Source organism: Oncorhynchus mykiss, chromosome 4, assembly GCF_013265735.2.
Source record: "Oncorhynchus mykiss isolate Arlee chromosome 4, USDA_OmykA_1.1, whole genome shotgun sequence".
NCBI lineage: Eukaryota > Metazoa > Chordata > Actinopteri > Salmoniformes > Salmonidae > Oncorhynchus > Oncorhynchus mykiss.
Genome location: NC_048568.1, coordinates 25,555,640 through 25,580,188, shown reverse-complemented (window position 1 = coordinate 25,580,188; position 24,549 = coordinate 25,555,640). Strand labels below are relative to the sequence as shown.

Genomic DNA, 24,549 nt, shown 5'->3' with positions numbered 1-24,549 from the left:
AAGGCTGTTCACAATTTCTAGTTTTACCTACTGTATTCAAGTGGAAATATAAGTGTGAAAACGTGCATGCCTATTCTGAACATTATTTTGTAAATTACATCAAAATAGAAAACAACTAACTTGTCAGTTGCTGTTTACTTGAGTAAATGTACCTCTCCAATTAGATCTTGGATTAAAAGTTAACTTAATGTAAAGTGACAAAACAAATCTTACATATACATTAATTCAACATTGTTATGTCTGTAACCAACATTTGCTAAAGCAATAATCCTGTCACACTGTTTAGATGGACAGTCTCAGAGTTTCTTCTTTGTCTACTATAACAATACTTTTGACCAGAAGCAAGTCACACAATTTTTCTTCAGGCTAGCAGTAGCCAGTCATGCATTATTTGTTTGCCTATTTTGTTGATAATCAAATAGGAATTAATAAGTAAATAGTGCACTTTCAGCTGTGGGGATCATTTCTTTGACTTCTCGAATGCAAACACATTCAAACCGTTAATATCAAAGATCCACCATCATATTTTTCTGCTTATGCATCCTTATTTCTATGCCAAACTTCCCCTGTTGTGCGTGGTCAAAATTCCCCTTTCTAGTAGGGGTGTGCTGAGTACTCAGACAAAACGAGCATGGTAATGGAAATTGAGAATTTTTCGAATATGTTTACGGTACGACACATTTTTGTAATTATACTTGATCAGGATGAAGTCATTTTCAGCTGCCAGGACGCATCTCTCTGTCACTAAAACTGTGCTGCGCTGTGCAATCTAAATAACTAAATTGGCTAGTTTGGCTGTCTGTAAAGAAATGTATGTGGTGCATGTTACGCTTCCTGTCACGATTGGATTTGAGCAAGCATCACTCCCCCTCCCTCTCATTTCCCCCAACGTCTTTGCCATTATGACCTGAGCTAAACCCATGCACATTTTTACAAAGCGACAGATCAGTCAAAAATTGAATGACAAATATATGGGGCAAGTGAATGACCTAAATCTGTGTCTGGAATAGGCAGGCAGCAGTAGCCAGCCATGCATTATATGCATTTCATTGATAATCAAATGGGACTAAGTAAGTAAATAGTGCACTTTCAGCTATCAGGATCATTTCTTTGACTTCTCGAATGCAAACACATCAAACCGTTCATATCAAAGATCCATCACCATATTTTTATGCTAATGTATCCTTTTTTCTATGCCAAACTTCCACTGTCCACTCAAAGAGCTACATTTTTATGTCATCTGACCTTTCTGCATCAACATAATGATGTGGCCAGTGCAATATTGCTTCTTGGAAGTCCAATATCTTAACAACTTGACTGCTGACATGTATCAACAATGGACCAATGAATATCGCTTTCCTTTAAGACTTTATTTATACAGTGTTTGACAATGTATGGCTCTACTTCAAGCAAGTACTGATGATATCATTAGCATTACATGAGTCTGTCAATAAATCTGCAATATTCATAGAAAATTGAACTTTTTTTTCATTAAACACTGAAATAATTCCACCCACCTGTGGCAACAGACCTTTGTACACAATGCAGTACTGAAATCACTATATTCAATTATATAATGGATAGTTCTGGCCAAACAATCTGATTGCCTGAGAAGCATTCCAAGCTGTGGTTTATTTTCTGATACAGGCAACTTCACTGTACTTTAGTCAAATAAAATCTCACTGTGCAGGGTAAACAATTAACTTAGTAATCAATAAGACTCAGAGTTGCTATTGCTAACCAAACCCAAATGCCTACAAGTACATACATTTACCCATAATTTACAATAGATTCATTCGAATGTTACTCCTGCCATTGTAATATCAAATCAAGCCTATTATGCAGTACACAACTGTGCAAAGAAACATTCCCCCTTCATCTCCACTGGCTTACAATATAAAAAACAATCACATTTATTGAAAACAAGTCACGGAATCTGTGGACTTAAGAGTCAACAAAACAAAAATAGAAAACAACTAATTTGTCAGTTGCTGTTTACTTGAGTAAACTTACCTCTCCAATTAGACCTTGGATTTAAAGTTAACTTAATGTAAAGTGACAAAACAAATCTTACATATACATTAATTCAACATTGTTATGTCTGTAACCAACATTTGCTAAAGCAATAATCCTGTCACACTGTTTAGATGGACAGTCTCAGAGTTTCTTCTTTGTCTACTATAACAATACTTTTGACCAGCTGAAGCAAGTCACACAATTTTTCTTCAGGCTAGCAGTAGCCAGTCATGCATTATTTGTTTGCCTATTTTGTTGGTAATCGAATAGGAATTAATAAGTAAATAGTTACATTTACACATAATTTACAATATATTCATTCGAATATTACTCCTGCCATTGTAATATCAAGTCAAGCCTATTATGCAGTACACAACTGTGCAAAGAAACATTCCCCCTTCATCTCCACTGGCTTACAATATGCAAAACAATCACATTTATTGAAAACAAGTCACGGAATCTGTGGACTTAGAGTCAACAAAACAAAAATACATTCCTAGACTTCCTGGAAATTTACCTTTTCATAGTTGAGGAACTTGATTAGTCTTGGTGGGAGCGGCAGGGTGTCGATGTGCCTCAGTCTGGGGATTCCAACCTGCTGATGGATCTTCAGTCTGCACAACTGCATCAGTGAATGTGGTGGCACTGAAAGTGCAAAGTTGCTTATTAACCAACATGAAAAAAACGATAGTACTGTAGTATCCCAGCAAACAGGGGACCATCTAAGGACATTTGGCTATGTTCTCAATTAAGGTCCCTTTAAGAGTTTTGGCAAGATGTTATCCCACTGACGTTAAGAGAACGTTCTAGGAATATTAAAACATGACATTAACTTTGGGACATTAAGAACACGTTCAGCACAAGTTCCGGTTTGGTCGCAGTTCCCAGTAGGGAACGTTTCGAAAAGGTTCCTACTTGGTTCTGATAGCACGTTATCCATGGGCCATTCAATGACCACAAGGGGACGTTTCATGATGGTCAAGGGGATGTTGCATGATGGTCCCAAGGCAACCTTCTCTGGGGACCTTTGTGTAGTTCCCTGAAAGTTACCAGGTCATCACTAAGGACCATTTCAGGACCTTTTCAGGATTTACATTTGACTAGTTATTAGGATGTTGCATGATGGTCCAAAGGGAATGTTCTCTGGGGGACCTTTGTGTAGTTCCTTGTAAGTTACCAGGATTTCATTGAGGACCATGTTTGGACATTTGTAAGATGTTCTCAAGACATTTGTTTTACCAGTCGTCAGGACATCATGTGATGGTTCCAGGTGTCCCAATCCATTACAAGTAAAGTAATGAAATTGTATGGGGTTTTAAGGTAAGTGGTATGCTGTTCAGCTAAAATAGTAAAACAAATACTTAATCAATCAAAATATGTTCACATTTTACATGATCCCTTAGTACTGACTTTTCAATATCACCCCACCTGGGATTTCAACACACAATCTCTTTACTGGGATTCAGTTAGATTTTTGCTGCACCACAAAGTCTGTAGTATTTGCGGTCAGAAGTCCAATACACATTCATGACCTATGATTAAAAACAAAAAAACAGTGTTTTGAGTGTGAAGTAGGCATTGGTCTGAAGCCTGAAAAATAAAGGAAGTTCACATGGACACCGCAATGCCTACTCCACCCATGCTCTACCAAGGTTTTCTAGCACACAGCTTTGGCGTACAACTGTAGCTATGCTGGTCTATTGTACTTCAAACGATGTGTAGGCAGGTTGCTTAGGATTTAAACTTCTCAAGCAGCCTAATTCATACTCTTCGGTGGGATAATATACTTTACTGTGTTCAGCTATTTAAATCCCCAATCTTCTGGTCTCCGGGTGGTAACGATAACCATTACGCTGCTAACCCTGTGGTAACCACGTAATCAGTATTGATAGAACGTTAATTTATCTTGCTTGGTTACATTTGTTTTGTCTAAAACAGTTGATGTTCATAAACGGTCTCATTTATACCTAACCAAGTTAGAAGTATGTCATGTTATTTTCGCTGAGCACAGGTAGCACAAGCAAGCAATGAGATCCCACTAAGCAGTTACAGATGGTCAGTGCTATCTTGAATCCTAGACCTCTGTACAGCTGTGTGGTCAGGTGCGGCAAAGAAGGACATAAGCAAATTACAGTTGGTCCAAATGTACATGGAGTGCGAATGTAAATGACCTGCATGTCAATCTCTCTGGGCTCAAAGTTGAGGAGAGATTGACTGCTTCACTATTGGTCTTTGTGTGAGGTGTTGGTGTGTTGAAGGTACCGAACTGTCTGTTCAAGCAGTTGGCACACAGTTCGGAAACTCATCGGAACAACAAAGACATGCAACCAGAGGTCTCTTCACGGTCTCCAGGTCCAGAACAGTGGCTGGGAAACACACAGTATTAAATAAATTCATGAGTAAAGGGAACTCTATCACCCCAGGTAACTCAAGCTAGCAATAAAAACTGATTCAGAAAACTGAAAGAATACATTGCAACACGACGGGAACTGTGAATAGACACAGACATTTTTAAGCATTTTGTATTGTATTTTACATTGTATTATGTATGTGATACGTGGTTGGGATACGACACGGATATGTGTATGTCTCCCTTGGCTGTCGTAAGATGAATGCACTAACTGTAGGTCACTCTGGATGGGAGCGTCTGCTGAATGGATAAATTGTAATGTTGTTCAATGTACACTGACTGTACAAAGCATTAGGATCATCGTCATTTACGCTGCTGCTCTTGCTTTTCACTAGAGTGGCACGTGTAGCTTGTTTTTGCCAAGCATAAGTCATCAAAGCGGCAATAGGCTACAGACATAGAGCCTCTATGTAGCATAAGTTAGGAGATATCTAATCAATGGAAGATGGAATTAAAGTGATGGAATTAAAAGTTAAAGGAGAAGGTTAGGCTACAATGACCAACAGGTAGGCTGCTAACTTAATATTTTGAATGGAGTTGTTGTTGTTTGTAAATGTGTAGGACGAGAAAGTGCATGCAGCCTCAATTAGCCTAGCTAGCTAGCTAGCTTAACTAGCCTTTTCCGGTTTGGCGCAGTCAAGACAGCTCCTACGTAATCATATTGGATGTGAAATAACCTAACTACTGCAACTATTAGTGTACTATAGTGCTAGTTGGCTTGTTTGGTTGCTGTCTTCTTCTCTCCCTCCTCCCTGCACCCCGTGTCAGTTACTCACACTAACAGTAGCCTACAAACACAGTACGGCCCCCTGCTTCCCTCACTCGGATCAGACCAGGTTTGGATCGGACCAGGTCTATATGTAACGAGTCTAGTAGTCCTTTGGTCCATTTGGAACGGGTCTCTATATATAAAACATTTATTTATAGTGCCTTCTAAAAGTATTCAGACCACTTGCTTGACTTTTTCCACATTTAGTTCAAGTACGTTACAGCCTTACTCTAAAATTAATTAAATAATTTCCCCCCTTTTCCCCCTCAGTTTTACATTTACATATGTATTCAGACCCTTTACTCTGTACTTTGTTGAAGCACCCTTGGCAGCGATTACGGCATTGAGTCTTCTTGGGTATGACGTTACAAGCTTGGCACATCTGTATTTGAGAAATTTCTGCCATTCTTCTCTAAAGATCCTCTAAAGCTCTGTGAGGTAGGATGGGGAGAGTTGCTGGACAGCTATTTTCAGGTCTCTCCAGAGAAGTTCGATCTGTTTAAGTCTGGGCTCTGGCTGGGCCACTCAAGGACATTCAGAGACTTGTCCCGAAGCCACTCCTGCCTTGGCTGTGTGCTTAGGGTAGTTGTATTGTTGGAAGGTGAACATCCGCCCCCAGTCTAAGGTCCTGAGCGCTCTGGAACAGGTTTTCATCAAGGAGTTCTCTGTACTTGGCTCTGTTCATCTTTGCCTCGATCCTGACTAGTCTCCCAGTCACTGCCGCTGAAAAACATCCCCACAGCATGATGCTGCCACCAACATTCTTCACGTAAGGATGGTGCCAGGTTTCCTCCAAACGTGATGCTTGGCTTTCAAGCCAAAGAGTTCAATATTGGTTTCATCAGACCATAGAATCTAGTTTCTCATGGTCTGAGAGTCTTGGTGCCTTTTGGGAAACTTCAAGTGGGCTGTCATGTGCCTTTTACTGAGTGGCTTCCGTCTGGCCACTCCACCATAAAGGCCTGATTGGTGGAGTGCTGCAGCGATGGTTGTCCTTCTGGATGGTTCTCCCATCTCCACAGAGGAACTCTAGAGCTCTGTCAGAGTGACCATCGGGTTCTTAGTCACCTCCCTGACCAAGGCTCTTCTCTTCCAATTGCTCAGTTTGGCAGGGTGGCCATCTCTAGGATGAATGGCCACTGTGTTCTTGGGGACCTTCAATGCTGCATAAATGCTTTGGTACCCTTCCCCAGATCTGTGCCTCGACACAATTGCTGCCAGTTTGAAAGCTTTTGAAAAAGCTAACATAAGTGCATGTAACAGATGGGAGCAATAATACATAGTCTGCTGCAATCTTCAGTTGGCTCCTCTTCACTAGTGATCACAAACCAAGGCTTTCTGAAGGCAAAGTTGTGCTTGTGATGAAAAATGGTTAATTACTCAGCTTCATTATCTGTTTACAATGCAAGTTAGTGACATCTGCTGGACAGCAATAAATTGCAGAGTGCGATTATCAGATATGTTTTTTTCCCTCCACTGTTTTTATCAAAACTCTGTGGCTCAGTAGTATGTTGTTGGCTTTAGTAACCTATAATCAGTTGGAATACCAGGTTTGCATCTTACATCATGCTTCCCTTATGGCCTGAATCAATGTCATTATTTATGCTTAACAACCCCCTAGAGCCCATGTCCGCATCCCCGTGTAGATCAAATCATCATGATTAAAAAAATCGGCATAAAAATCTGTCAGTTGAAGATAGAGATATCTTTATTTTTTTGCATTGGATGCGTCTCAATCCACGTCATCCACGTTGTGTCTAAACTACAGAGTCAGAGTATTTATCCCAAGACGAATGCAGTGTGATCACTGTAAAGCTTTTGGACATGTTTCAAGTGTTTGCAGAAGGGAGAAGCCGAAAGGTCCAAGTTGTGGAAAAGATAATGTCATGTGTTTTAAAAGTGATGAAAATGTGACGTCGCAATTGTAGTGAGAACCATAAAGCCACCTCTTTGGAATGCCCGACAACGGTAAAAGATAATGAGGTGGCCAAATTCAGGGCTGTCCAGAACATTTCATATACAGCGGCTGTTTAAAGGGTTGAGGCTTTGAATGGTGCTCATGAAGATTCCATTGTGGTGGATAGGCCTTCACTGCAGGCTGCAGGGGTTGCCTTTCACCATCAGGACCCAGGTATTTTAAAGGTTAAGAAGGTGGACTTTGTGGCCTTTATAGCTATGGTGATTAATGGCACTGCCAAGGTGGAGAGAAGGTCCGGTAGAATAGACATCATTGTGGATGCGGCGGAGCGGTACCTGGGACTGAAAGATTTCTCGGAGGAGGAGTTGAATGGAGTATTGTCGCAAGCCGTACACCCCTCTCAGGACCTAGAGCCCGAGAAGGGAGATATGGAGATTTTAAGAAATTAAGATTATTAAGAAATTAAGAAATTTTGATTTGTTTTTGTCAATTTACAAATTTATTTGGGTGGAATCATTTAGTTTTCCCTATCATGTACGGATGTTATTTTTACCTTGTTTTTTCAACCCGTCCAGTTGGTGGCAGCCATACACCTTTTTGGGTTGTAGTCCGCCATAAAACCCACAGAAGAAGAAGAAGAAGAAGAAGAAGAAGAATGTCAAAACAAAAATTAGACAGTGCATATCAGAGCAAAAGACCAAGGAACTGTCCGCAGATCTCCAAGAGAGAATTGTGATGAGGAATATATCTGGGGAAGGGTATAACACCATTTATAGAGTTTTGAAAGTTTCCAAGAGCACAGTGGTCTGTCCGACCAAACAGAGCAAATGGGCAAGAAGGACCTTGATCAGGGAGGTGACCAAGAACTCAATGACCACCCTGACAGAACTACAGAGTTCCTTGGCTGAGATGGGAGAACCTGCCAGACAGACAACAGTCTCGACAGCACTGAATACAAATCTTGGCTTTATGGGAGAGTGGTGGAAGCCACTCCTGAAGAATAAGGCACATGGCAGCACGCCTGGAGTTTGCTAAAAGGCATGTAAAAGACTCTGAGAGCATTAGGCAAAATATTATGTTGCTTGATGAGACAAAAATGTAACTCTTTGCCCTGAATGCAATATGGGGTGTTGTGTGTAGATGGGTGAGAAAAAACATACATTGAATCCATTTTGAATTCAGGCTGTAACAACAAAATGTGGAATAAGTCAAGACGTATGCATACTTTCTGAAGGCTCTGCAGGCCTACTATGCTGTGTGTCAAATGCAAATGAATTATTATGTGAACTTGCGAGACATCGATTCAGCTTTGATCTAACTTTACTAAACAGGGTTGGGTTAAGTGCAGAAGACCCATTTCGATTGAATGCATTCAGTTGTGCAACTGACTAGGTATCCCCTTTCCCTTTCCCTTTCCCTTACCATGGCGAGAAGTGTTCATCTTCTATTTGTAATAATAATTACAACTGATGAGTAGGACTATTAAGCGTAGGCAACAGATCTTGATGACTGTTATTTTAAGCAATTGAGTCCCTTTGTGGTGCTGATAGGGCAGCCCCAGGATTTTGCAACGAATGTGGTGCTGAAGGAAGTCTGAAGGATAGCTCTGCCATTCAGCCAGTTCAGGAACAAAAAACAAGAATTTGCAGTATAGTCTTATAGGCCTATGACTACTACTACTATGACTACTACTAGCAATTTGTAGGGTGTAGCCTAATGTAAATACAAATACATAAGCACTTTAGTTGCGAGTAGGCATTTCATTGTATTGTGTAGCTTACACTTGCGTTGTATCATAAATAAACTCTGATTTGATTAGCTTGAACACATGATTACAACATACTCTATTACAGAATAAAAGAAAACACAGGTGAAATATCTATGCATAGCATTTTTCATCTATGCAAATACATTCTATCAAATCAATTGACCAAGAAGTGAACATAAATCATTACTATGTAGAATTACAGGAAATTTGTTTTAAAACAGCCGTAAAATCCGTCTTTTGGTGTGGTGTATTCATGCATCTTAGTAAACTAGAATCGTAATGCATTGTTACCTCCAACTTGCCCCAATTCACATTTCCACTTGCCCACCCTGACATACCAAGCTAGAACGGGCCCTGTGTCTCAACCAATAGCCAATGTAGGTTAATTATCCCAAGCAGGGCTACAGCAACTCCCAGAGAGGGTTAGGCTCCCTGGGCTTTGCAGTGGCCTCTCTGGTTTGGGTGACCTCAGAAGAACAGTGTCACTGTAACCAAGTGGTCACTTCTGCGCAAGACGGGGTCCATGGAGTTTTATGAACATCAAGGAGACACACAGTGAATTTGGATCCTAGATCTCATTGGTCTGATGATTAGTTTAATTTGGCTAAACCCCCTCTTACTCTGCCAAGCTGCAGGGTATGTACAATTAAAGGAGGCTGGTTGAAGGAGCTGTAGTAGGATGGGCTCATTGTAATGGCTGGAATGGAATCAATTGAATGAAGTTAAACATGTGGTTTCCATATGTTTGATAGCATTCCATTTCAGTCATTACAATGAGCCCATCCTCCTATCAATCAAATTTCAATCAAATGTATGTATAAAGCCCTTCTTACATCAGCGGATGTCACAAAGTGCTGTACAGAAACCCAGCCTAAAACTCCAAACAGCCAGCAATGCAGGTGTAGAAGCACGGTGGCTAGGAAAAACTCCCTAGAAAGGCCAGAACCTAGGAAGAAACCTAGAGAGGAACCAGGCTATGAGGGGTGGCCAGTCCTCTTCTGGCTGTGCCGGATGGAGATTATAACAGAACATGGCCAAGATGTTCAAATGTTCATAGATGACCAGCAGGGTCAAATAATAATAATCCTATGGCTCCTCCCACCAGCCTCCACTTGTACAGTTAAGCAGTGGAATTACCTCACATGCACATGTTCTCCCCTACTGTGAACAATGTTCCTAAAGCCATTGATGGTGGAGGCACACAGGAGGGAGAAGCATTGGCACAAATTGAGAGGCTCTGGACAGCTCTCTCTGCAGGATGTTTGCCTGATTTGTCAGGTGTATGTGGGCTTGGACTCCTCGTCAGTTGCACCTTTAAATTCTTGTGGTTTTGAACAGGCGGCTTCTTATGTTTTTATATTTGCATTGTAGTCATTTAGCAGACGTGCTTATCCAGAGCGACTTGCAGGAGAAATTAGGGTTAAGTGCCTTGCTCAAAGGCTCATCCATAGATTTTTATTTTTCATCTAGTCAGCTCGGGGGATTCAAACCAGCTACCCTTCGGTTACCAGTTCAATGCTCTTAACCACAAGGTTACCTGCCACCCAGGCTGGATAGGAACTGCTGGTTATCATTTTTCAATGTTCTGATTGGCCAAAGTGGTCAAGCCTATGACCGACCATCGCAGTACACACCTATAGTTCATCATTCTCGACAACACCAGAGAGAAGACAGGGAAGAAACCACCATTTGCCTAGGGTGCTTTACATTGCATAGGCTATTTATCGATTTTCATGGAAATTGTGGTAATTAAATAGAATGTATTTAGGATTTATCAGAATAAATGTTCCAGAAATAGTTTTACCAGCTCTGTGTAATCTCAAATTGAAAAATAGTGAGGATACACTGCTCCCCCATGCTTTGGCAGCACTACAATCCTGCTCCTCTTTCCTATATTAAGAGGCTTAAAAGCATATCATTCTGATATAATGCTTTCTTCATTGAGAATGTGTGCGCAGTTGAAATTTGGCCATAGACTCAATGACTGAAAAATACATATTTCAAAGTTGGTTTATAATGACAAGAATAACTAATAACAACCAACCCATTTTTTTTATGTCGGACCAATTATCTGTACGCATTTGTTGATTAACCTCAGCTTGAATACCAACATCTACAGTAGCCTATCTACAGTAGCCTAGGTTTGTTCTCAACCACTTCTTATGCTTGTTAAGAACACAACTTAACAACTTATGCCAGTTGTGTTGTTGAGCAACCAAGTTGCTGGGCCCGGTTTTAGACAGAACTCTGTTAAAAGTATGTTAGCATTGTTCAAAATGCAGCAAAATGGTACCACCCCATTGGTTTTTATTGAGCACATGAGAGCGATAATACATTATACATTTTATCAAAACTGTTGCATCTACAAGCGTATTCAGTCGGAAAGTTGGCAAGTCTAATGGTCACTTTATGGACGAGGTAGTCTCGTTCTTATCTGACGCCCAGATGTTGAGCAAGAAATTACATTTTTTTTCTTATTGCCAATGACCCTGTTAATAGGGATCGGCGTCCCGTCAACGGGGCAGTTGTAAATCATGCAGCGCCTTGTGTCAAGATCCTAGATTTGGGAGAAACAACAAATGTTGTGTCTTATATCGGCTGAAAGCTAAATTCTTGTTAATATAACTGGACTGTCCAATTTACAGTAGCTATTACTGTGAAAAAATGCCATGCTATTGTTTGAGGAGAGCTCCTAACAACAAAACACTTTTTTCACCGTGATAGGTTTGATAAATTAATCTCTGAAGGTGAAATGTGTACTTACATTCTGAAATCTTGCTCTGATTTATCATCCAAAGGGTCCCAGAGATAACATGAAGTGTCGTTTTGTTAGATAAAATCCCTTTTCATACCCTAAAAAGGTCCATATATCATGCATGATCGATTTTGTATTTCCACTCGTTCAATTTGCAAAGAAAGGAATCTGTGAAAATCTAACCCTAAACATTGTTTCAACCAGTCAAATCACGTTCGTATGTATTCCTCAGAGATCCTAGAACATAAAGAGACTTCACTATATCATTAGGGGTGTAGTATATTCTATAGGACACCATATTTGGTCAGAGAGCGACGCCTTCATGGCACGCCGACGACGTGGGCGATCTTCACTTGAACGACTCTAACTTTGTCAAAAAAGCACCAATCGGTGCTAGCTAGATAGCCAATGAGCTGGGCTTTACGGGAGTGTCCGGAAACCATGTATCTGTCATAAAATGTAGCTACTAACCTTGTACGACAGCATGTCTTTTCATTTTGGACAAAAATTATTAGAATATTCAGAGTTATGAAGTTATGAAAACTGGTTGTTTTGCAAATGTTTAGCTTATAATATGGCTACTAATACTGGAAAAGCTAAATCAAAGTCCAAGTATACAGATTTGACGATATTCTTTCAGAAAAATTTTATATGAATGCAAAGGTCTACTTCACGATTTGCCCAAATGTAGAACTGGGACCTTGCATTTCAAAGATGGTGGTAGAAAAGAAACGTTAGTTTTTTTCTTTGTATTATCTTCTACCAGAGCTATTCTGTTATATTCTCCTACATTCAATTCACATTTCCACAAACTTCAAAGTGTTTCCTTTCAAATAGTACCAAGAATATGTAAATCCTTGCTTTAGGGCCTGAGCTACTGGTAGTTAGATTTGGTGTGTCATTTTAGGCGAAAATTGAAAAAATGGTGGCTATCCCTAAGACGTTTTAAAAATCTGGTATGTGGTTTTCTGTAATTGCCACCAAAACATTATTAATTGACTTAATAGGTCTCTCGCTCACGTCTCTCCCAAAGATTATCTATTGCCTCAGCAAACCGACTCTGATTAATCAGATGTGTGTGGCAATGGCTAACTAATAAACATTAGGTTGCAATAAACATAAATATCTCATGACGAGAGCTTTCTCATGCATCTCTGCACTTTTCTTTGGGACCATCAGGTGATGTACTCGGAACAACCCTGGAACTAGACAAAAATCTCTAGGGGACCAAGACAGAAAGTCCTGACAGCATCCTAAAATCACCCATGGGAAGACATCCTTGGGACAAACCAGGATCTAGACAAAATTTCTAGATGACCATGACACAATCAGAGATGTAGTGGAGGGTAAACACACATAAATGCCATTTATGCACCTTATAATTTCTGCAATAGTGTTTACTCACCCTTTAATTTTGTAAATGAGCATTTACCCACTTATATTGCAATCACAGCATTGATCAAAACTCAGAATGCTTAAAATTGCCTGCATCTTTGTGCCTGCATCTTTGTGACCGAATCGTGAACAGTTGTTTGTTCTTTATGTTCGCGTGCACCCCCCGGATTTTCCTTGCTAGCAGCACATTCACCACTATCTCAACCGGCTAACTACGCCCACATGAAAGTTGCTGCACAGGCTGAGGGCCATTAAGACGTGAAACAAACTACCCCAGCTCGGAGTCAGGCTCAGCAGAACAACAGCAAATGGCAACACAGGTAGGCAATTAGATGCCGCTGTTAGACTCGTGGGTTTGTGAGATGCCGGTCATAAAGCAATTTTCTTTTACGTACGCGACTCCTGCCATGTCCAATCATCCAATTTCACAATTATACAATCAACGTGACTTTGTTATTACCAATCTAAATACATAACAAAATAATGGTAATAATTTATTTGAATGGTAAACAAAATGAGAGAGAGAGAGAGAGACAGAGAGAGAGAGAGAGAGAGAGAGAGAGAGATGCTGTGGTGGACTGACCCATTGATCTAGCTAACGTTAGCTAGCTACACGGTTGACACTGCAGCTAGCCAGTTAATCTAGTGGCAACCTAATGTTTATTGCAACCTAATGTTTATTAGTTAGCTATTGCCACACACATCTGATTAATCAGAGTCGGTTCGCTGAGGCAATAGATAATCTTTGGGAGAGACGTGAGCGAGAGACCTATTAAGTGAATTAATAATGTTTTGGTGGCAATCGGCTTTGAAATCGGCACATTTTGAGTTATGGTTTGCGTATTATCAGTACTAGGGGTAGTGATTTCATGTTGGCTTTAAGCTGGCAAGGAAAGTTAGTCTACAAAGCTGAAAGCTACCGGTATCTTCTTGCATTGTAAAGTGTTCTAGCCTGTATGGACATTGCTTTGCAAACAGGAATGAACCGTTTAATTATTTCTACATGCCATGCTGCATCATTCAAGTGTGCAGTATGAATGGGGACCTAACATGATGCTGCTCAGAATCCTAGTGCAGCCGAAGTGAAGCAGGCACGGTACGCTCACGCTGTGTAACGGGTACATTGGCTTGTATGCTACAGTTTGACAGTCAACAAAAGTAACAAAAATTCTTGTACCCATTTTTCATGTTCTAATATTGAGAACTGAAGTTTCGGTATATTGTGTAACTCTATGGTGTAAGCTCACTTACTTGCTTTCACCTTGATCCCTGCCCAGTCACTGTAGCTATCCAGGTTCTCGATCAGCCGGGAGCAGAGTTTCACATGGCCAACGTAATCCAGGAGCACATCTATGATGGGTCCTGCCCAGCGGCTAATTGTCGGATCGGAGATTGCCTCACAGAACTGAAAATTAAGGGTTAAAATTGGATTCAAAGAACTACCCGAGATGGAATTGGAAACTAATAGACCAGCAAACTATCTACATTGCACATAAACCCAACCTACCTGGACGCAAGTGTTGCGTCGAGCTTCGTCCTCATCAATAACGTAGCGCAAAGTTTCGCCAAAGATGCTGACCCTTCTTGAAATTTTCAGGGGTGGGTGTGGCTTGCTGCCATATGTGCAATCAAAACAGGAAAGGGCATCACAGCCATTGGACATCAGATACTTCAGATAGTTCAGGATGTGCAGATACTTCATACCGAGCATGACCACTGCCGGGAAGGAGCAGGGGTGTGTGGGGATGGACGCATTCATGTTAGCTCCATGCTCCACCAGAGCGGTGATCATTTCCATGTAACCCTGCCTCACAGCGACAAGAAGAGGGTTGAACATATCAAGGTTGGGGTTAGCGCCTGCATCCAGAAGCATTTCAGCCGCCTCTAGGTTGCTGTTGGAGACAGCAAAGTAGAGTGCTGTGCTGCGATGGTCCTCATACATTTTGGATCGGTCTTCTGCGAGCTGGAAATTGACGTCATAGCCTGCCTCGATAAGGATCTCCAGGATCCAGTCCCGGTTGTACTCGGCAGCCAGGTGGAGGGGACTGATGCCACTGCGTTGAACTTTGACCTTGCTGGTGGCAGGGATCAGCATGGACACAATGCTACAGAGGGGAAGCACAGGGATCAAATTGAAAGGGAAATGTTTGGCTTGAAGAGAAACCAATACTTTAAATTAACCAATCAATCAATTAATTGCACTCACTCAAAATGTCCTTTCTGGACAGCAATATGAAGAGGCAGGAGGCCAGACTTAGTTGTTCGGTTAGCATCTGCTTTATGAGATAGAAGCAGTTCCACAACTTCCTTGTAACCATTCTTACTTGCCTCGTACAGAGGTGTTTCCCCCTTCCTTGCCTGGCAGTTTATATCAGCACCTACAATATACAAGAGCATACACAACATTCATACAATGTTGAAATGAAGGAAAACTGGCAACACCACAACATCACCAGCAACAGATGGTCTGCATGCTTAATGGTTATTTTCAATTATATTCATGCCATTGTAAAGAACATAAAACTTTCTCCAAGATGTAGGAAACCCATCAACAAGGGTTTGGACATTAAAGTAGAGTTCAGGTTCAATATGTTATGAACTTGTTGTGCTTACGATCCCAGACTGCATCTTTAAAACAATCAATTAAAAATAATCTTGAAACTGGCATGTGAAAATTTGAAAACGACTCACCTTTTCTAATCAAGAAGTGCAACACGTCCACTCCCCCATTCTGTGTTGCCGTATAGAAAGGTTCCATCCTGTAATTATTGACTGCATTAAGCTTGGCCCCGGCCTCCAACAACATCTGGCAAATTTCCACGTTAGCATGCCCGGCTGCTTCATGGAGAGGTGTCACACCCTGAACACAAGCCTTGTGTACTGAGGCTCCATACTTCAGGAGGTGGTCTACAATCTCCACATTGGGCTTCTCGCAAGCTGAAAACGCATTGTGACAAACAACACAGATCAATTTTTGTTGGATATTGCTGTTTGTAAAACATAAGCTGATTGTGTAACAGTGGTGGACTTCACCAGTATGACCAGTAACCTAGCTTGACACCTGGAGACTTGTCTTAGCCCCAAGAGCTAACACCTACAGATGTCAGATCTTAATATGACCCATTTCGTCACAGGAGGAAAATAATCCTGCAGCAGGAGGATTTTAATGTATAATTCATATTTTAACCGCCGCCAGAGGGCAGCTGGAATCGGTGTTTGTAGGCTATACAATAAATTAGTCTGCAGGTCCACTGGGCGTCAGTCAAGTAGCCTATATAGGCTGCGTGTCTCGTGTGAATTCTAATGTAGATTATAATAAATTGACAATATTTGTATGGGTAGATGTATTTTTCTTTTGGGAAAATAATTTTTTATATCAATTATTTTATTATATGTTGAAGGCAACCAATAGTCAGACTAAATGTTTGGTTGTCTCAGTGCCTGTGTGGTCCAGCAGGTACAGCCAGTAACCATGGCATACATATGTCAAAGTAGTCATGGGTTCAAATCTGGCCCACTACTACCCTTTGAATTTTTGGAGAAACTAGTACTTTTCTAGTTATTCTCTGTGGGCTATACTTAAACTCTTACTCAAGTAATTTCTAATGCCCAGAGCACGTAGGACCCCCTACCGGTGAATTATGAACTACAAACTCGAAAGAATCATGATTCTATAAGTCTCTCGTTCACCATATGGGGCTTGTTATTGGTGCTGTCTATTGATACCTTTAAAACGAGGTCTAGTTGCGGCCACAACCAGACTAGATTGTGAACCACTCTTGGCGTAATGACACTGCTCGGCTTGCCTGGCTACCCTAACTCCGTGCTCCGCCCCAAATGCTATGCTACATCCACGGACGTTAGAGCAGCGGGAGAATTCAGATTGAGCTGTAAGGCAACTGCTTGATGGCGCGAGAGAGATTAGCACAATATTGTTAGTGACCTGCAGCAGCCCCCAAACAATTAGTTCTCGAGTTCGAGTTTTGAGCAGAGGCAGGCTGAGTGTGTTTTGGTTGTACGAAAAGCTGTGTCCATCAAGTAACATTCAATAAATGAATAGCATTCGTTCTTGCACCATGTGATCAATTATCAGTTCTAAACATGTCTATTTCCTGTCGTGTACATGATAGACAGTTACTGGTTGGAGCACATCTCTGTAGCTGCTGAGCTGGAGGAGCACATATTAATCCTGCTGTAGAATTCATTGCAGCCAGCAGACTAAAATGAACGAGTAACTTGGAAAAAATTAATTGTGACTCTTGTCAGTAAAAAGAGTCATTCAAAAAGTAAGAATTGTTCGCGAACTGCACATCACTAGTCTTCACTCCTGAGGATTTCTTGTTCTTTGGTTCTTAGCCAAATCAGCGATCAAAGATAAACTGCACTTTAATGACCTTCTGCCTTTGTAATATGATATATTTCTGGAGTAAGATAAGCATTTCGAAGATACACTATATACACAAAGTATGTGGACAAATTAGTGGATTCGGCTATTTCAGTCACACCCGTTGCTGACAGCTGTAAAAATCAAGTACACAGCCATACAATTTCCATGGACCAACATTGGCAGTAGAATGGCCTTACTGAAGAGCTCAGTGACTTGAAATGTGGCACCGTCATAGGATGCCCCCTTTCCAACAAGTCAGTTTGTCAAATTCCTGCCCTGCAAAAGATGCCTGAGTCAACTGTAAGTGCTGTTATTGTGATGTGGAAATGTCTAGTAGCAACAACGGCTCAGCTGCAAAGTGGTAGGCCACACAAACTCACAGAACAGGAGCACCTAAAAATTCTGTCCTCGGTTGCAACACTCACTACCGAGTTCCAAACTGTCTCTGGTAGCAACGTCAACACAATAACTGTTTGTCAGGATCTTTATGAAATGGGTTTCCATGGCCAAGCAGCCGCACACAAGCTTAAGATCAGATGCGCAATACCAAGTGTCGGCTGGAGTGGTGTAAAGTTCTCCGCCATTGGACTCTGCAGCAGTGGAAATACAGTCTCTGGAGTAATGAATCATACTTCACCATCTGGCGGTCCGACGGACAAATCTGGGTTTGGCGGATGCCATGAGAAAGCTACCTGCACCAATGCATAGTGCCAACTGTAACGTTTGGTGGAATAGAAATAATGGTTTGTGGCTGTTTTTCATGGTTCGTGCAAGGCCCTAGTTCCAGTGAAGGGAAATCTTAATGCTACAGCATGTAATGACATTCTAGATGATTCTGTGCTTCCAACTTTTTGGAAGTTTGAGGAAGGCCCTTTCCTGTTTCAGCATGACTGGGAGACGCATGGGGTGACACACAGTTGGCCCTGCGTTGTCTGGCTTAGGGGAGGGTTTGCCCGGCAGGGATATCCTTGTCCAGTCACCCTGTAGCTTGCTGAGCACAGTGGCACACGGTTGTAAGGTGTTTCCTCTGACATATTGGTGTGGCTGACTTCTGGGTTTAGCAGGCATTGTGTCAAGAAGCAGTGCAGCTTTGTTGGGTTGTGTTTCAGAGGACTCACGGCTCTAGACCTTCGCCTCTCCAGAGTCCGTACGGGAGTTGCAGCGAGGGGACAAGACTACCAACTGGGGAGAAAAAGTAGTTAAATCTTCTGTTTTTAGCTCCCCATATGATCTATATTTGTCAGCCAACTTGTCTGTGGCGTAAAGAGTGAACAGATTAATCAGATGTGTGTGGCAATAGCGAACTAATTCGTTTGGCAATAAACATTAGGTTGCCACTAGGTAAGCTGGCTAAGCTAGCTAGCTGCAGAGTCAACCATGTAGCTAGCTAAAGTTAGCTAGATCAGCGGGTCAGGCCAATGCAGCATCCTCCTATGCATTGCACTCTCTCTCTTTATGTCTCTCTCTGTCTCTCTGTCTGTCTGTCTGTGCCTAAATGTCATCTCAGTAAGCTTTTTGTGCCATGTATTAGAAATCACAGGTTTTTGTGTATGTGTGTGTTTTTATTTACAGCTTGTCCCTGTAATACCCTTCAAAAAAGGAGAGGTTCAGAAGAGAAGGAGGATGGAGGGTAAAACCGGTTTTGTCTAGAAGGGATACAGCTTTTGTCAAATGTACTTTTCATAGCAAGTTGGGAGAATGAATGAAGCAAGTTATGATCTTAAGCTTAGAAAAAGGTTTAGGGTTTGCTGAAATGCAAAAATACACTTTTGATTTCAATTTGACAAACTCTGTATCCCGTCTAGACATGACCGGTAAATGACCTTGGCAGGAAAAAGATGATTGAGTTGACTATCACAATTGATATCTGTACTTTTGGATTATTTATGTTCCCCAGCAAGAAAACCAAATAATGTCGCTTACCAAATTATTCTAACCTGAACATACAGTGGTTCTTTCTTTTGAGCTTTTGTCGCGACCGTTTGTGGTAGATGGTGGCAGATTGTAGTAAATTGCGTCGTTCTGGCAACAATGGCTGACACTTAAATAACCTGCCATAGAATTCTGAAGTCACATGATGATATGGTGTGTGAACCTCCCGCTACGACTTGGGAAACCATGCAGTTTCTTAGGCTACAAATGAAACAAATAATGATTCACTTCACAGGGTGGTGAAAGTGCATGGCGATGAGCTTGATTCTCCTTTCCAATAAATATTGAGGGTCTTATTCTGGTGACTTGATAATCGATGCTTGACTGCCGTTTGACAATTGAAAATATTCTCGCTCTTATCCATAATAATCTCATCATGTACGATAGATTAGATTACCGGCACTGTATCTGCCAGAGGTTAACTAGAGCTCAAGTGTCAAGAACAGAGTAGGCACATTTGCTATTTAACGCAACAGTTTGTAGAAAAACTATAGGTCGAGTTGAAAATGTAATGTAAACACATTGAACTTCAGATTTTTATTCGGTAGATGAAAACTTAAGTGAAAAAGTACATTTTGTGTGCACTTTGTCATCACGCACATATCCGTTTGGTGGAAACATACCACTGGTGGGAAATTCGCATATTTTCTCCATGCGGATATTTTCATGAAACTGTCGCCAATAGGATGGAAACCTTGCTATAGAAGTAAAGTATTTACCTGGCACTTTGTTTAAATGGAAACTAATCTTAGTATAGCCTACCCTACTGACTATTATTATTTTATTATTCATGTTATCCTTAAGTGTCTGGTATGGTTATTTCTTATCAAGATCTGGGGTAAATTAACCCTGAAATGTGTAACTACATCAAGTCATCGTTGGATTGCATCATTAGTACCAGAAGAGCTTGGGCCGGAATCGAATCCTTGGGATACACTAGACACACTAAGTTAAAGCCTAGTGGAGAACAATATCCACTGTTGGAAAAATTCCCAATTGTCATACTTGAGTCAAAGTAAATGACTCAAGTAAAAGTGAAAGTCACCCAGTGAAATATTACTTTAGCAAAAGTATTTGGTTTTAAATATACTTATGTATCAAAAGTAAAAGTAAAGGTAGAAATAATTTCAAATTCCTTATATGAAGCAAAACAGAAGGCACCATTTTCTTGTTTTTTAAATTACGGATAGGCAGAGGCACAGTCCGCCAGATCAGGTAGTAGGGATGACCAGGGATGTTCTCTTGATAAGTGCGTGAATTTGACCATTTACCTGTCCTGCTAAGCATTCAAAATGTAAGAAGTACTTTTGGGTGTCAGGGAAAATGTAAGGAGTAAAAGGTATATCATTTTCTTTAGGAATGTAGTGAAGTAAAGTACAGATACCCCCCAAAACTACTTAAGTAGTACTTTGCACCTTTGCCAATATCTATATTGTGTTATTAAAATGACAGTTGTTGATGTGTATGGCTGCATTTCAGATACATTTTGGTACATTTGAATGTTGCAGTAATAGGACCTATGCCTATAGTGCTTGAGGAAACGAGAACATTATTTTAAGATAGCGAGCCCTGATTCCGATGACTTGACTGCCCCCGCATGGAGAGAAAGAATACTACTTATTTTTAGCCACTAGCGAGGCTCATTTGAATTTCCTGATGCATCAGGAAAATTCTCCTTGACAAAAGAGTGATCAAGTTAAGATCTAACATCTGTAGGATTTGTTTACCTTTGAAGAGTGGTGTTTCTCCATTCTCATTGGCAATGTCTGGATTGGCACCTCTGTCCAGAAGGCACTCAACACAGTTCACTCGGTGAAAGGCGGCAGCCAAAAGAAGTGGGGTCTGATTGTAACTACCACATGTGTTCACCATACCAGGATGGGCTATAGGAACGACAACAAAACTTTGTGACCCAAGAAAATGAAAAATAATCAACATGTACTAATAAAGGATCTGCCTGAGATTCAAGACTTGTGTGTATAAAATAGAAACCATTCTCAATTACACTTGTCTTTATTTCACTCTCACCTCTTAATATAATCTTGAGGCATTCTATTTGACCGTAATATGCAGCTTCGTGGAGAGACATCCATCCTCCCTCATTTGGTACCAAGAGACTCATTGGGTTGCATTTCACTATCTCTTTCAGAGCCTTTAAATCCCCATTCTTGATCACATTCACCAGGGGTCTTGCATCTCTGAAGCATAGACAAAAAGGAAGGGGAAATTTGTCATTCAGTTTAGTGTCATTGTGGATCTTGCTAAACATTAGCAGCATCAGGACACACATTTGAGGAACACCCTTATTACAGCTGTCCCTGTTAGGGAAATGTATCAACACTCAGCATCGGATTTCTATGTTGGGCATTTTGGAATTATAATACCAACTTAATGCTCATCAAAATAATAATTGTTTTCACACTCATTCTTTCTGGAATACATACTGTCAAAATAAGTTAAAGGGTTGACAGACTCACACAATAGGGTCTGCTGATGGAGGGTTTGCAGGTGATGGGTTTGGATGTGGGTTGGCTGGGTTTGGATTGGCTCGGGGAAAGTCATACATGTGCCTTGTTGCAGAGGGGAGCCTGACACGAGTCGTAAATTGGTTTGGCTGGTAATTGGGTTGTCGATCCACAGATTGTGATGATTGAATTGACCCAATAGAGTTGTTGTCCTCAATGAGGCTGCGATCGATGGCCAGCTTCATCAGCTCCTCATCTGACAGGACACTGTAAAGACTGTAGTCATCAAAACATGTAGGGGTGACCATTGCTCCAGATATGGTCGATCTGGTTGCAAGGATACAAAAGTCACAACAATGAAACTCACTAAGATGTAACTGCATTTTTAAAACTGCATTCAGTACGTAACCAAAATCACCAACAGCATGTGCACGTCAAAGTAAAATAGCTAAAAATGGAAAAAAATACATATTTTATATGAAAACCAATGTATGACTTCAGTCAAAACTAGAGATCATTAAAGATTCAGATTTTATTGGCGCCATATTTAAGTAATAGCATACATTTCAGCTTCAATGTTGGTATCAATTGCCCAAAAAATTTAATTAGCCTGTAATACTCATGTAACTTGAGGTTGTCAACAAGATGCGAAAGTCTGCACAAGTAGTTGCTGAAATTTGCTGCACATGTACTAATGTCAAAGAGGTCATTCAAGACAACTTTGAGTTCAAATATTATGTATACATTTTTTTTGCCAAGTCAGTGTTGTGGGCATATAGTGTATTGTTTTAGTCTAGGACTAACACACCTTTATTCTACTTGCCACCAAGCTCTTGATAAGTGTTAATGCTGGGATATAACATAAATATGCACATCATAGAACCCATTTCAAACAGACAGTGGGAACTGAAGTCAAAAGCTTAAGGGAGAGCAAAATGCATATTTCTTTAAATTGATTTGAAGCTTTACATCATTTGTTTACAAAGTCTCCTATGGCAACATAAACATAAACAATGGAGCAGTATATCTTTAGTTTTTGGTTATGACAAACGTAACATACATTAGCTGTACCAATCTCATTATATCATATTCCTACATCATATTCCATTCATAAATGGAAATTACAGAAAATCTTAGACTGTAATGTCGATTGCAAACCACATGGTTAGGGTTAGGGTTAATTCATGACATTTCTTGATGTAATTTCTTTGCAGCAACTATACCAGTATCCAATTTTAAAAAGTCATTCAACCATTTCTTTCAATGAAGTCATTGTTTTCTAGACCATTGTTTTAAGAGAGTGCAGTTGTAAGATACATCTGAGCAATAACTTACTAGCTGGTTACCAGAGTAATTTTGCTGATGGAAACTTAGTGTAAATTGCAATTAATGAAAATATGCATGCATTAAGTCCTTATACAGCTTAGTAAAACATGGTTATTAGCATTAGTCAAGTTTAAAATAAAATAAAACGTACAGACATGCTGTCACTACCTTTTAGAGTCGGCAGTGTGCAGTCAAAACACTATAACTGTAGACCAGTAGTTGTTAGATTGTAGTTATCGAGAGGTGATGAGGATTTGAAAAAGTATTTTACTCTGAGTGGTCCACCATGTGGATGAAGAAAAAGCAGCAGCTCCAATGTTCATGATATATTCCAAAGTGGGTCTTGATTTCATGTTTTGGCAAGCTGACCTATGACCACAAAGTTTGTTTGCATGTGTTGCTCAGAATAGGGATGCCCTTCTTCAGATATGGCATGGTTTATGCTGACAGCTAAGTTCCTAGAGGGGGGTGGGGGAGTGTGTGTGTTTGGGGGTATTATTTAGGTTATACCAAGGATCTATCTAAAAAAAACATTATTAAATAATATTTGTCACATGTTTTTAGCAGATGTTATTGCGGGTGTAGCGAAGTGCTTGTGTTTCTAGCTCTAACAGTGCAGCAATATCTAACAAGTAATATCTAACAATACACACAATCTAAAGTACAGGAATGGAATTAAGAATATATATTTAGATATTTGATTTAACATTTTAGGACCCTTGTAGGTATAATATATATATATATATATATATTTGACGAAACATTGAATTTGGCCTTACTACTATTAGCTCATAGAAACGCATTGAATAACACATGGCAAAACAGATAGTCAAAAATAAATTAAAAGGAATTATGTTTTGAAGTGTCTGTCCTATATCTGAGAGATATAAGAAAGCTCAGGAAATAGTTTAAAAAAATACCCATAACACTTTTTTGGCCACAAAACTACTTCAATACGTCCATTCATTTTTAAACCAGTGTCGGGCTACCTTTGTACGTGTTTGTGAAAGTCTCAGAAGGTGCGGTCATATTAGTTTGTAGCCCAAACCATCCATATGCTACAGACAGAAGTTGGCACATCGGAGTTACCGACTTTAGACAAGTCCCGTGAAGCTTGTGGGGCTCGTTGAGCAAAAAGGAGTCTCTGTTCGTGAGAGTCCCAGCTTTCCATAGTGGGTACTCAAGATGTACTCAATATGTACTGTACAGTACAATACAGCAACCTTGTCTGGACCTATCTCCACAAATGTGATTATGTGCATAAGTTTATGTTTTGTTTGCCAAGCTGTAGTCTATTCAGTTCCCTCACATTATACTGCATGTGCGCTCAGAAAAAGTGGAGCCCAAAGTTCAGCAAAGAGTTTTCCCTTCCCTTTTACAGTAAGTGGCATACATTTAAAAGAAAGTC

At 40.4% G+C, this 24,549-nt stretch overlaps 1 protein-coding gene across 2 annotated transcripts; it reads right to left on the bottom strand.

Moving 5' to 3' along the window:
• Window positions 1-1,357: 1,357 nt before the first annotated feature.
• On the bottom strand, window positions 1,358-23,528 carry LOC110522378 (ankyrin repeat and SOCS box protein 2). 2 transcript variants are annotated; one of them, XM_036976011.1, is made up of 11 exons: window positions 23,310-23,528; window positions 21,828-22,142; window positions 21,379-21,548; window positions 21,078-21,233; window positions 15,723-15,968; window positions 15,238-15,409; window positions 14,539-15,136; window positions 14,283-14,436; window positions 7,667-7,706; window positions 7,449-7,520; window positions 2,553-2,661 (listed from the first exon to the last, which is right to left on the bottom strand). In XM_036976011.1, exons 2-10 carry the CDS (start codon window positions 22,121-22,123, stop codon window positions 7,514-7,516), a joined length of 1,839 nt encoding a protein of 612 aa, XP_036831906.1. In that variant the 5' UTR covers window positions 22,124-22,142; window positions 23,310-23,528; the 3' UTR covers window positions 2,553-2,661; window positions 7,449-7,513. The 2 variants fall into 2 exon arrangements, with proteins under 2 accessions (XP_021456410.2, XP_036831906.1); XM_021600735.2 differs by lacking the exons at window positions 7,449-7,520; window positions 7,667-7,706 and having other exon boundaries at window positions 1,358-2,661.
• Between the last annotated feature and the right edge of the window lie 1,021 nt (window positions 23,529-24,549).

Bases quoted from the DNA above. Each gene is read 5' to 3' on its own strand.
- LOC110522378 (XM_021600735.2), bottom strand. From the start codon at position 22,123: ATGGTCACCCCTACATGTTTTGATGACTACAGTCTTTACAGTGTCCTG. The intron at 21,234-21,378 runs GTGAGAGTGAAA...TCGTTCCTATAG, and splicing joins CCTCAAGATTATATTAAGAG to CCCATCCTGGTATGGTGAAC. The intron at 15,969-21,077 runs GTAAACAAATCC...ATGCGTTTTCAG, and splicing joins AGAAACACCACTCTTCAAAG to CTTGCGAGAAGCCCAATGTG.